At 43.0% G+C, this 14,333-nt stretch overlaps 1 protein-coding gene across 3 annotated transcripts in view; it reads left to right on the top strand.

The window, feature by feature from the left end:
- The window catches only part of PLPP3 (phospholipid phosphatase 3), an 80,462-nt gene that overhangs the window by 30,130 nt on the left and 35,999 nt on the right, over nt 1-14,333 (top strand). For all 3 annotated transcript variants that reach the window (XM_079102054.1, XM_079102052.1, XM_079102053.1), the window contains exon 2: nt 11,243-11,400. In XM_079102054.1, the coding sequence (XP_078958180.1) occupies nt 11,243-11,400 (158 nt within the window). The remainder of the gene's footprint in view (nt 1-11,242; nt 11,401-14,333) is intronic.

The raw sequence follows: 14,333 nt of genomic DNA, 5'->3' as shown, positions 1-14,333 counted from the left end.
GAGGCATGGATCAAGACTTAGTTGTCCATTCCAAGTTTTCTGAGGATTCTCCACACCGCTTTCCAGAGTGGCTGCACCAATATGCAACTCCACCAGCAACGTAAAAGTGTGCCTTCAACAGATGAATGGATAAAGAAACTGTGGTATATATACACAATGGAATATTATTCAGTCATAAAGAAGAATAATATTATGGCATTTGCAGATAAATGGATGGAATTGGAGAATATCATGCTAAGTTAAATAAGCCAATCCCAAAAAACCAAAGGCTGAATATTTTCTGTGATAAGTGGATGATGATGTGTAATGGGGGTGGGGGGGTGAAAGAAAAATGGAGGAACTTTAGATTATGTAGAGGGAAATGAGAGGGAGGCGGGTATGAAAAATGGTGGAATGAGACAGACATCAGTACCCTATGTACATGTATGATTACACGAATGGTATGAATCTACATCATGCACAACCATAGAAACGAAATGATGTACCCCATTTGTGTACAATGAATCGAAATGCAGTGTGTAAAAATTAAAAAAAAAAAAGACTTAGATGTCTGGGGGAGAAGTTTGAGTTGTACTTTAATCAGGTGTCTTGTAATGCCATTCACTCCCTGGATACTTCTAAAATGAAAATTTAACCTTTCAGGACAGCACAGAGAGAGGAAATCGACTACAAATTAAAAAGTAATTAGTGAGCATTTAGGCAGAAGGTCAAAGGGATTATTTTGGACTTCAAACTTTTCAGCTTTCAGGCTGTATTCAGTTACAAAATTACATCCCCGAATTATTTGTGCAGGTGGCCGCTGTCAGATGTGAAGAAGGTTTCTGTATTTCACAAAAGGAACATTGACAGGGCTGGGAATGGGGAGTGTGCTCTGGGTGAGGGTTGTCTTCTCTGCAGTACCCTGGAATGGCTTGCCGCAGTCTTGCTCAATGCAAGTGACAGTTCCTGTCCAGGTTAGTTCAGCCACCTTATTGAAGAAACCAGTTAAGCCAGTTGATTGGCATCATGTAAACAGAGGGATAGTAGATTTTCAGGAATAGGAGGGAAGAGAACTAACCTTTGTTAAATACCTACCGTATGGTATTTCACCTCATGGTTCTTTAGATGGCTCAGAGAGGTTAAGCAACTTACTGAAGATCATGTAGATTGTAAGTGGCAAAACTGGTTTACAAACACAGGTCTGAGTTACTTTCTCGACATCTGTGATCTTCCTCCTACTTGGAGCTTCCTTCGGGGTGGTGATTCCTAAGACAGTCTTAGCAAAGGGTTAGGGGTGCGCTGGAATTGATCCCTCAACCCTGGGGCAGCCAAGTCACAGACTCTTCAGCTTGTCTCTCAGAGCTCTACAAAGCCTTGGCTATAGTTTTACTGTGTGAAGATGCAGGATTTCAAAGGTCATTCACCCATCTGAAAAGTGAAGCTGGTTAGTTCCTCATAACTAATTCCTGGTGAGTGTGCAGTGTGCTGTTTGCAGGGATTGAGTTGGTCAGAATTTGGGATGTGAGTGATGTTAGATTGAAATTCAGAAGAGGAAGAAAAGGATCCACAGGTCAGAGTGTATTTTTTGGGAAGCTGCATCTTCTGGATTCTGAGTTGTTTCTTAAACATTTATTCAATCCATGTTTGTTGAGCACCCACTAAGTGCTAGGAATTATTCGTTGTACTGGGGATACAGAAATGAATAACATGAACTCTTTTCTGAAGAGACTTTCAGAGACTTATAGAAAAGGAACCATCATAATGCTTGTGTGGTGAGTCTCAGTCTTCCCATCTAGTAAATAGAGTAATGATATCTAAGATCTCCTGTAATTCCAGAATTAATCATCATATTCCTGGTGTGTACCTAACTCTTATTTTGAGTAAGATTTGTGATTCCAACAAACATCTGATGGGCTTCACTCCTTAAGTTCCTTCTCACCTCACTTTTATTCTTCAGGATTAATGAGCTTCTAATTGGAGGCTGGATTTTATTATTTTAGATAACTATTGCCTTTAAAAATAGAGCTCTCTGCTAACACCACTTAGTATCACATAAAGCTGGGTTTGCTCATGTCTCATGAAGCATAACCATATAATTCATGAAGATGCTTTCCTGGCCAGTAAGGCAGGTGTTCCTGCTGACCCCATCTCCAGATTCACGGAGTAAACTGCTAAGGAATTTTAGTTCTACAAGACTTTACTTTAGATCCTTGTTCATTTTACTAACTGTGGGACCCTTGGCAATTCATTAAGCCTCAGTTTCCCAACATCTAAAATGTAAAAATTTGACTGCTTCATGCTGGTGACTAGACATAATCCTTGGATTTATAATTGAAAATATAGTTAAGAGGCTCAGTCTTGAGTTAATATTAAGGCATGCACACACATGCCTGTGCACACACTCACATGTCTCATGTGATCATTACTCACTATAGAAGATATTGCTGAATCAAAAGTTATTGTTATTTGTATATGTTCATTTAAAAAAAAAAAAAACCTTTATTCTCCAGTGCAGGAATCAAAAAGTCAAATGTAATCTCAGCAGCTTGGGAAGCTGAGGCAGGAGGATCATGAGTTCAAAGCCAGCCTCAGCAACTTAGTGAGGCCCTAAGCAACTCAGCGAGATCCTGACTCTACATAAAGTGCAAAAAAAGGGCTGAGATGTGGCACAGTGGCTAAGCACCCCTGAATTCACTCCCCAGAATCCTCCCCTGCAAAAAAGTCAAATGTCTGCAGAGCCAGGCATTTAAATGAACAAAGTGACAGGATAGAAGAAAATCGAAAGTACAAACTCCATATGGATGGCCGACAAAGCACAGTCTTAGTGTCAGGGACTGGTGGCCTTTGCTTATCTGAAGGAAGGTGGCCCCAGTTATTGTGGCCTGCATCATCACAGACATTAGAGCTGGTTAAGAAGCTGGACACCTGGGAAGTCTGTGAGGCTGCTGTTATTAAGTGTTAACTACTAATTAAAAATATTTAAACCTTGGGTGGGCCAAGCAGAACATCTCTGCAGGCCAGATTTGGCTGTGGGCTGCCAGTTTGTGACCTTTGACCTAGAACTTGAGCTGTGGAGTTGATGGGTACCTTGGAGTGCCCTGACACCTTGGGATGCTTACAAGCATGATTTGGTTTTTCCAGGGCCTCCAGCAAGACTCCAGCGCTTCATTTCTGGCACTGCATCTGGCTCTAGTCTTGCCTTTTGACTGTCTTGATCTCTGACCTTCGCAGGTATCTGATGTCCTGCCAGTCCATGTGCTATTTGTTCTCTTGTCATGTGACTGTGGCTTTGCATGCACTCAGCCAGCATGGCTTGGGGGGAGGGCACGTGCTGGCAAGTGCATATTTAACTGTTGGAAAAATAAAAAGAAATGTTGATTCTTCACTTTTATTATGGACTTGCCTCCCTGGACGCCTTGTGTGATCTTTTGACGGTATGTGACCTGGTTCCTGCTATGATGGTTCATCCCTACATCCCAGGGTGTATCCTGTAACCACTGTCAAAGGCCCATCTGTTTACCCAGTCCTAGGAAGTCCCCAGAATTACAGGATTTTATGAGTATGCTTTTCCCTTGGGATCAGATTGCACTTGGGAAGTGGCCAGTGGCTCTATGGCTGCTTGAATTAATTTTGGACAAAACTCTGATCACATTCTACCCCAGCTGTCAGTGGTTCTGTCATGTCCAGGAGCAAGAACTAATATTTACTAACATTTTACTGGATTTTTTTTTTTTTTTTTTTGCGGTGCTGGGATTGAACCTGGGGCCTTGGTGCTGACAGGGAAGCACTCTATGCACTGAGCTATATTGCCAGCCCCATTTACTGGATATTTTATAAACTATCTCAGTCCTCACAATCAGCTCTGTACCCTGAGAACTATTAAGAAAGTCCTATAGTGTGATAGTAAAAATGAAGTTCAGAGAGGTAAAGCAACCTGCCCAAGGTCATACAGAAAACAGGACAAGGAAGAGAAATGGGATATGAAATTCTATCTGCTTGATTCCAAAGTTCCTGGTTAAACCAGGAGAAAGAAAGGAGTAACTAACTCTGCCAGAGTGGTTCACTTAGAGGGCTAAGTGGCCCCTCTATGGAAGAAATACTTAAGTCTTAGAGGATAAGTAGGAGTTTGCCTGTGGTACTTTAATACAGATGTTGAGAACAGTGCAGAGCTGTCAGGAAGATTGAATATGACTGTATGAGAACTCAGATCCTGCTCAGTGTCCTGGTTCTGGGCAGCCATGCTGGGAACAAACACGCTTGGTTCCTAAGGGAGACCAAGGCAATGAGAGCAACTGGGTCTGTATAACTCCATCTCAACATGTGGGGAGGAAAGTGTATTTCTTCAAGGTAAATGCACTTGGAAGAGCTTTGTAGTTGACTTTTTATGTTGGTAATACCTGTATAGACCTTGCTCATGTGTACTCAGCAAGAAAGGCTACCTGGCCTCATCTCTTAATGAACTTTCTATTACATATCCTAGGAGTTCCTCTTATCAGTGGACTGCACACAGAAATTACAACTTCTCTGACCCTTTGTTCTTGGCTGTGTTCTAGCAATTAAGTTAGAAGATTGTATTGAGAGTTAAATCAGCTAATATATCAAAGGTCCCAGCACACAGTAGTTGCTCAATGTATGCAAATTCATTCCCATCCTTGAAAGAGAAGAGAAAATCTCAGGAAGTGACTCAGCTTTATTAGAGTTGGAGATGTTATCCATCCTTTTGGCTATGGTAGTTGCATATTACTAGAAATAAAATATTTCTTTTGTGAAATATTTAATGGTGACAAGGAGGTCTGAGGCTCTCTCAATGAAAGGTATGGACCAGGTCAGTTACTGGTCAGTTTGTTCTATTTCTAGGTGAAATATGATGATCCTTTAAAAATCTAACTGAAAAGCCCAAACAGCTGAAGCTAGAGGTTTTAAGGAGTCTGAGGTTATTTTAAAGCATAAAATGTTTTCACTGTAAGCACTTTCAAATAAAAATGGCCACCCAAAGTTCTTCTTAACAACCATGAGAAGACTAAAGGCAAGTTTCTCTTTGTCATGGAACCTAGGACTTCTTGAAGGTGGGGGGTGCAAAAGCAGTGTGGGGTCTTGCTCATCTTTGTCCCCAGCACCTAATGCAGCTCCCAACTTTCATGGACTGTTTGTGCGTGTTCGCTCATTGAATTGAGCTAAAGACTTTGGAGTTGGGGTCAGGAAACCCAAACACCAGGTCTGGATCTGCCGGCAGTTTCGTTGTTTGTACCATGTTGGTTTGGACAGTCTTCTTTTTGTGAGAAAAAGCCTGAACTTTCTAGCATTGAAGAATGAGCATTTGTCAAGGAAAATCTCTAGGCCCAGAATATTCCTGTTCCCACCAGCCAGCAGCAAGTGTTTTTCGTGGCAGCCTATTTCAAAGATGAAGAAATGCCTTCATAGGAAACTTCATCTCGGCTCCTCTGGATTGTGTCCAGTCAAAAAATCTGGACAAATATTGTAAACCAAAGAAAGTTTGCACACTTCTAAGACCAGTAGCAATTAATTACTTTAAATAGAAGCGCTGTCACTTACAAGCAACATAAATATTTGTATTTTGAACCTCTAAGTAGTAGTTGGGTTGACCATTCTGACCTTAAGTGATTAAAAAAAAAAAAGCAATTGGTCATATTTGAACAAGGAATACATTTATAAAGAAAGGGGAAGGTCAGGTCAGGGAGGAAGAAAACATGCACCAAAAGAAAAGGAGACCTGGATTCAAATCCCAGTGATCCACTTACTCATTTGGGGATTTTGGAGAAATTATTAAATTGATGGCTTCAGTATTCTGTTGTGTACAAATGAAAATAACTGTCCACAATTTCTCTTAGCTATTGTGGAAATTAAATAAATCAATTCCTAACTAGACTCTGAACCCCTTGAAAGTAGAACTCCAGTGTCTTCTGTGGGTATTTCTGATATTTGACTCCAATTGGTGCCATGTGCTTGTTCTGCATTTTAGTTGAGCTGCTTGACCTTTCTGATCCTCGGTTTTTCCATTAGTAAAATGGGTGGAACAGCACCTACTCATTATTCTGCGCTGGAGGTAAGACATGTAAAGTTCCAGTCACAGAGTCTTACTAGCCGCCTAATTTGAGCAATTATGCTCTCCAGATGCCTGCACATGTACTCTGCATCCTGTATTATTTTGCGGGTAGGTACGTAGGCTTTCTGCAGATGTTAGTTTAATTATTACTCTTGCAGATCCTAGACTTTGCTCATTTTAAGGTACCTACAGATTGGTTTAAGTGGAAAATTGGAGAACTCTCAGAAAAGGCACTTGAAAGACTGGGTACACAGGAAGGATGGGAAGCACCCTCTCTGCCGCTCTTTTGACTTTTGGTTGTGCAAAGACTGGAATCATTCCTCTTCACTCTCCCATCCTCCCCTCTCTTTCGACCTCACCAAGGGCTTTCTAACCAGAGCTTGGAGAGAAAGAAGCTGTGTTTAATTTTGTGCAAATGCGAAGCTGTGGCAGCAGGGAGTGGGGCTCTGGGGCTGGGTCACTCTGGTAACACTTCCCACATGACTTTATCAATGGGTGGGCCACGAAAACTTAGCCTGTGTTTTCTTACACCCCACCCCCAAACCACCCAACCTGCCCAAGTGTTAGTTTTTCAAAGCCAGAGAAGTTTCAAAGGCCTGAACCCAACACAGGGGCCTTTCTTCCTGCTTTGATTTTCTGCCCATTAAGTGTTTGTCAGTGAGTTCATATTTCGCCTCCTCTGCAGCCTACACATCCCAAGAAGTCCCTGGAGGTATAGGAAGTTAATTGATCCTTGATTAAAAGAAGGAGATTTGCTTAAGCCTGGATGTAGAATCACCAGATTATTATTATCTCTCTCTCCTTTTTTTTGGCCCTGCTTTGCAAAAAGCTCGTAATATACAGTTTATTATCAATAAATCTAAACTCCAGGATATTGGCTTCAGAGTTTTGATTGGATTAGATACGTGTGTATCTAATCAGCATGTGTGTGGTACACGGCAGTGAACATTAGCACGCGTCGTTACCTTGACGTTTCCAAAACATTGTTTTTGTTTTTTTTTTTTTCTCTCTGCACAGGCCGTGAGAGTTACCGAGCTTCAGTTAATTTATGAATACTCCTAGGTGCCTCTTGCTCTCTGGTTTAAGTGACTCACTTTAGAAAGTATTCGACATTTAGAGTCGGATCATTTGAACCTCATCCAGCTCTATCGCTTACTTTGGAAAGTCACTTTAATCTCTTTTTGAACTTTAGGGTAGCTTAACGTATTAGTTTTTATGACAATTTCTCCCATTATCCTTTGGGCCACTGGAAGGTTGCGACTTGGCATGTTTCGTCTTGGTAGCCCAGCCCGTGCCTAGGATGTAGGCGTAGCCAGGTTTGTCTGGCTACAGTAGTTTATGTGGGGACCCTCAACACAATGTAGGCACTGAGTAGTTGTCAAGGAAGTGTTAACTGTTATGAGTCTGTGCTATTCTTCCCTTTATTCTCTACTTTCATTTCTCCTTCACTCCTGGAGCAGAGTTTAAACTCGTATGCTTGTAAAAGCCCCCCCTTTTATGGTTGCCAGTATTGGAATCCCGAAACTGCATGGATTTTTCATGAGCATTCTTAGTCCGAAGCTCCTAGAAATCTCTCTGATTCATGTCAGGGTCAACTCAAGTCTCCCATCCCCTGTGGGACACCTTTGCTGACCCTGGTGGTCTGAACTTTGTGCCCTTGCTGCAATCTTCAGAGAGTTCTGTCTTCACACTGGAGAGATTTGAGTGCGCTTGTGTTGTGACTTTCTCACACCACCACAAATTCTCCAGAGTGGCTGCTATGACTTAGTCACCTCCAGCATCCCACTGTCTAGTGCTGGGGATTTGCTTGAGACAAAATGGCAAATGACTATTAGTGGCAGGTAATAAAGATGGTACCCATGTGGGAAATGGAGACTCTGCTTTGGAAAAAGACAGCTTGTTTTTCTGTGTCCTGGAGGCAAAGCATGGTCTTGTGTCTCTTGAGGACTAGCTGCCCCATCGGGGACTGTTTATGCATTGCAAGGCAATCTGAGGTTACCCGCTTTCTGGAGTGAAGTCAAGATTTGACTGGCATCACCCCCCATAATACTGCAAGTTTGTCGGGGAGGCAGACAAAGCCATTGGGTTTTCTAAATGCTATCTCCATGCCTTTCAAGGAAATAAGCAGAATATGTTCAGATCCAACTTCTTGTCTGTTTGTGGTCATCATCCACATAATCAAAACCGGAACCCCTCCCCAAGTCATAGGCAAAGAAAGAGAAAGGATTTGGATTCTTCCCAGTTTAAGAGAAGGCAAAGGAACTGACAGGACAGATTTTTTTCTAGCCATCTCTGCGGGACTTTTTCCCCTTTCTCCTTTTAACATTTATTTACTGTCCTCACTGATTTTGATTGTGTGTCTTCCAGCCTGGACGGTAAGCTCCTCAAGGCCAGCGTCTGGGTCATCTGTGTATTCTATAACTGAATATCCATAGTTAAGGATCAACAAATACTTGTCGAATCAATCAATCAATGAGTAACTGAACTGATCAACTTATCATCTCAGCAGTCCTGAAGTTGGATTTCATTCTTCCCATTGAGCGCATGGGAAAGGGAGACTTGGAGGTGGGAAATCACTTGCTTAAGTAATAGGGAACAGAACTGAGGCCATTAACTGAGTTCTGTCAACTCCAAAGCTCCTTACACGTGTTTTATTGTCCTTAGAAACATATGTTTTACAGGCCTATCATGTGAACACTATTAAAAATAGAAGCTGGAGGCCTAGGAACATAGCACAAGTGTAAGGAACTCGGAGTCTATTCCCTCCCTGAGTTTATTAGCAACACTTTGGCTCCTAGGCACCATGGAGGCTGCAGCCGGCTCTGACTCTAAGCTGAACATTTTTATCACGATGTGTGGAACTTTAAAAGTGGACTATTAATATCATACTGCTGGCTTCTCAGCTCCTTTTCATAGCCAGTTCAAAATGTTTGGGCTGTGGAATGAAGAGGGTTCGGGCCCATATGATATCTCTCCCAGACCCCCAACCCAAAATGGTCTGCTGACTCCTGTCCCTTCTGAGCCAGAGCATTCCTCCTTGGCCTCCCCTCCCTCCTCTGCTCTGTGGCAGAGACAGAGTTCCAAGAACTAATGGTCATTGCCTTTCAGGGCCCCTCGGTGTTTACTTTGAGAAGGTCGGGCACAATACTGTGGTGTGTCGCTGTTCTTTCTTTTCAAAGCACCAGTATGAATTTGATAAAGTAAATTGTTGTTCTAGCAGGAAGCAGTTAGGGGGTCACAAAATAAATAGCCGTAGAATTCAAATAAATCCAAAGAATAAAACCAAATAAATCCATGCGCGTATGCATGGTGATACATAAATACACTTTTAAGAAAGTGAGCATTTTTATCACTGCCGGTCTGGGCCAAAGTAATCGAGAAATTGTGGAGTCCGTGAGTACATTTTTTTTTTTTTTTTTTTTTTAGAGGCGGTCTGGGGCTTTAGCAGTGTGGCATGAACTTCGTTCTTTTTGAAAAAGATGAAAATGAAATTTTATCTCTTAATTGCTTATCTCGAGATTTTTCAGCTAATGAATTTCACATTTGGTTGAAACCAATTTGCACAGTTAAATTAGGGATTTAGGCATTTTGGAAGGTGGACTAAGAAACCCTGAATGAGCTAAACATTTTGAGTCTCTTTTCTTTTCACCTGAAAATGGGAGAGAATGGCACTTAAATGGTGCCTTAAAATGACCTCTCAGGGTTATTGAAAGAGTTGACACTTATAAAGTGTCCAACTCACTCTTGGTGATCAGTCTATGTTGGTTGTTACCACCAAGATAGTAATTGTGGTCTTTTTAGTTCTGAGGTTCAGTAAGATTCCTAGTCCTCCTACTTCGTGAGGTGTCATTGGAACCTGGTATTGAACTTGGGCAGCAGGAGAGCAAGAAGTATTTAATGTAGAGAACAGCATGAACCAAGACAGTCACTGTGTGCTGTTCTCTGAGGTATGTGTGTGTGTGTGAGAGAGAGAGAGAGAGAGAGAGAGAGAGAGAAGAAAAAACAAGATGAGACGAGAGGAAAGGAGAGGAGAGAAAACCAAGAAACTGGAGAGGAGGTTTAGGTCGTGGGTAACTCTTGAGGGCAGGCTTAGAGAATTTATCTTACCTTGGGCAATGAGGAGCCATCAAAGACGCTCATGGTCAGATCCCTTCAGGAAGTAAACTGGTGGATATGTGTAGGAGACATTGGGAGCCAGGAAACTATTAGGAGACTATTGTAGTGTCCTCAGAGTTATTGTGGGCATGTACCTTTTGCTTCAGAGTTTTGAGGGACTTTTCTGGGCTGGTGTTAGAATCCATTGGCCGTGGCCTTGGAGAGAATGGCATCTGAGCTGGCCACTGATAACCAACAGCAGCTGCAACAGCCACCTGATCTCCAGTGCCCTTGGGCTCCTAACCAGGGCTGCAGATGACAAGGCTGAGCTAGACTCTTGCTGTCTTGTTGGTGACTCTTGAAAGAAAAGACTTGAAAATGGCATTCACTGAGTGGCTACCAAGTACCAGACATGATGCTAGAACTTTTACGTGTGTTGATCTCATTTAATCATTTCCATGACTCATTTACTGTGAGGAAACTGAGGCTCACGGAGATGATGGAGTGAGAGCCAGAGGTCGCACCCACCACTAGGAAGTGGAGGATCTGGGATTCACATCTAGGTTATCTGATTCCAAGGCCTGTACTACTTCAGCAGCTTAGCCTTAGGGTGAACTGCTGCAAGGCATAGTGGGTAGGAGCTAAGAAATGATGCCTTTGGAGTCACTGTGGGGCATCCTGAGGTTTGGCTGTATTAGTAATTATTGATTAATAATTAATGCTGGTCATTATCATCAAGATAGTTTTTGTGGTCTTTTTAGTCCTGAGGTTCAGTAAAACTCCTAATCCTTTTACTTTGTGAGGACTTTTAGTTAAACCTTAATAATTAATCAGTCTTTAACTGTTAACAGGGTGTTGTGAAGCCGGGAAAACTCCTGCCCAGGTTCTTCCAATACCTTCCTCTGAGTTTGGGGACACGAAAAGAAGACGATGCCTGTCATGGAAGCTTTTCGTAGTCTGTGGGTGGCTACTAAGGAAAGGAATGAACATTGCTGTCAGTGTGATTTGGGGTGTTCTCTGCTGTACTTGTTCCTCTTGGGCTTCCCTGCACTGATTTTTTCCCCTTTCCTCTTTTTGATTTTCCCTGTACGTGCCTGATTGCAGCGGGCCTGCCCTTCCTCATCATCGAGACAAGCACCATCAAGCCTTACCACCGAGGGTTTTACTGCAATGACGAGAGCATCAAGTACCCACTGAAAACCGGAGAGACGATAAATGACGCGGTGCTCTGTGCAGTGGGGATCGTCATTGCCATCCTGGCGGTAAGTGTCTGCACTCCACCATGCCCATCCTGACACTTTGCTGCGTTAGGGTATTAGAGGACATCTGAGCCGGCAGAGATGTGTACCAAGCCAACAGAGACTTCCTCCAAGTAGAAGTCAACAAAACCAATGGACATTTCCACCAAGTAGAATTTTACCTAATGCTCTTTATTGTCTGCCATTAATATTATTACCAAAGCCAACGTTTTCTGGGCAATATACACTGAGCACCCTTCTAAAATATTTTACACACATCAGCCTCAACAATCCAGTGGAGTCTAAATATGATTCTTTTTTTTTTTCTGCAAATTAAGAAACTAAGGTCCACAGAGTGAGACTAATTTGCCCAAGATCACTTGGTTAATAAGTTGTAAAGTTGAGATTTGAACCTACTTGTCTCTTACACAAGTCTGAGCTCTGAGCCACTGTGCTAGGAAGTTCGGCCCCAGAGAGCAGGAAGTACCTTGCCAACTACACCAGTGTCTAGCTGTGTACACACGGCATGTGCCGTGTTCTTTCCATGCTTTGGCTGTGCTGCAGTACTAGTGACAGTGCCACTGGTGTGCTCTGGCATAGTGTTTAGTTTTCCTGCCCAGTGGCTGTGGTGCCAAGGTAATAGGACTTGGAACCCAGACAAATAGGTTCTAAACCTGGCCCCCCACTCACAAGTCATACACCTCTAAAACCCCACAATGACTGTTTCGCTTCCCAGTGTTGCAGTAAGGTATAAAAGGGATTACGAAAATTGAAACACTTTGCAAACTCTTTATTGCTGAGCGAGTTACTCACGTGGACGTGTAAAGTCCAGGCTTACTTATCCCAGGCTTCCCTTAAAGGGTACAGTCCTCACTGAGGACATTGCAAAAACGAGCCATGCACTTTTTGACAATTTCCAGAATTATTTCGAGCTATGGTGACCTCACGAGAATAGGGGTGTGGCCTCCATGGACCCTATTTGGAAGGTCACCACCTTCTTTTAGCCTGTCCATTTGAGACAGAAGAGGAGGAGATAATTGAAGTCCAGTCTTGTGATTTGCAAGTCTTACATTTTCACAGCCCTGCCTTCCACACTTCCAGTATTTCCTAAGTTTGTTTTCTACCCTTGTACCCTGGCCATGTGGGTGAAAGGGATTGGTAACACGTCCACCAAGGGATGATAAATTCCCTTTTGTGGTTCTTTTGAATCTCGTTACTGTTGAGCATCATCTGGAAACTCACTTTGGCCTGTATCAGAAAGCTAAGAATGAAGGGAGATAATATTAAGAACACTAAATGTGAAATGAGGGCTCTTGTCCCCATTATGTAGATGGAAAATCCAAAGCTCAGAGGGGTTATAGTGCATGCTGTATGTCTGTAGTCAGAAAAAATGGGTTCAAGCCTGTGCCTGACTTCTTTCAAAGACCCTTTCCATCTCCTAGATTTAACATTTCAAGATGGCTACCCAACCCAAATGAGCGGCTCCAGGGGATAGGCGGTTGACTTATGTTGCCTACTCTGGATCAGATGTACCCTGCTGATATTACATGAACCACATTGCATGAAGTTTTTCTTCTGACTTGCCCACTCTGGGGGTTGGTTGTAAACTTTGAGACCCCTCTTTGTTTTTTAATAACATCGTAAACCAGGCGCACAATCAACAGTTTGAATTTGGGGAGGGGGAAGGGGACTAGTAGAATTCTTTCCAACCTTTAAAAGAAAAACAGTCCATTTGGCAACGGTAGTAGTTTCTTAAAGGTGGACTAAGGATCTTTGTGTTCAAAAGCTAAAAAACGAAAGGTTTAATTTTACCATTTGTTCCAAATTGGTGGCTGTGGCGTTGAGTTCTCTAGGAAGAATGGCTGTTCCTGAAAAAGGTGTTTGTTGTGGAAGGCAAATAATTGCACAGTATCTTGGGATCGGTTTGAACAGGTGCTTTTGACAACTGGAGGATCAGTTAATTGAAGGCTTTCAAGGAGCACATTAGAATCCAGGAGTGTCCCCAGAGCAGAGCAGCACCAGGAGGCTCTGTGACATGCTCTGCCTATCTCTACATGGTGGTATTCCCAGCTTGCTTAGTGGTCTGCTCCCAGGCACAGCACAGTGGAGAGATAAATTAGGAGCCTCTCCTAATGCGAATTAGGTGAATCATTAGTGCCTCTGACCCTCAATTTTCTCATCTATAAAGTGGGGATGATGTTGACAGTCTCTGGGGGCTCAGCTGCTAAGAGAATCGATGCAGTAGTGCCTGGAGGTACACTTACTAGCAACCGGGGGCTACCTGGAATGTGTGTGGGTAGGAGTGGTTCTGGGTTCTCACCTGGTCCCATGGGCAAAGGCAATATTAAAGGAGCTCCTTTGAGGGCCAAGTCTCTCTTCCTATCTTTTCTTTCCTTCCCCAAGCCAAAGATCCTGGTCAGCAAATCCTTGCCTGCTGCTTGCCAAGGCCGGCCTCCACCTCCTCCAGCGATACCAGTGGGTCTAAGACAAAATTCTGCTTTTGAGAGCTCAGTTGTGCTCTCCCTCTTTCCTCATGTCATGCTGATGTTTTAATTAAAATGCTCTCTGAATTCTTGGGTTTCCTTGAAACAATCCTGTGCCGTGGGCCTTGGTTATAGGATAAGCAATGACCTTGCTTCCTCATTCCATATGAGGTCAACAAAACAGGTTTAGATGTGGCTTTTCTACACCTCAGAGAGACACCAAGAAAGACAATGCCACAATAATTGCTTTCCTTTGTTGAGTCCCGCTAGGTCCCTGGGAAATACGTGGACTATGTTGAGGCATTTCACCCTGGAAGAGACCCCCAAGTCCAGGTATAATTGTGTTCTCTGTTAGCATAGGGCAGAGGATGTATACTCTGGGTCTGATTTGAGCTCCTGTGCTGTGGGACACGTGGCCAGTTAATGAATCTCATCGGTCCTCAGTGGACACATCTGTTAAATGGAGAGAGTGGT

Source organism: Sciurus vulgaris (genome assembly GCF_902686455.1).
Source record: "Sciurus vulgaris genome assembly, chromosome: 1".
In the NCBI taxonomy this organism is placed as follows: Eukaryota; Metazoa; Chordata; class Mammalia; order Rodentia; family Sciuridae; genus Sciurus; species Sciurus vulgaris.
Note: the sequence above shows the minus strand (reverse complement) of the source record. Positions and strands in the feature narration are given on the sequence as shown.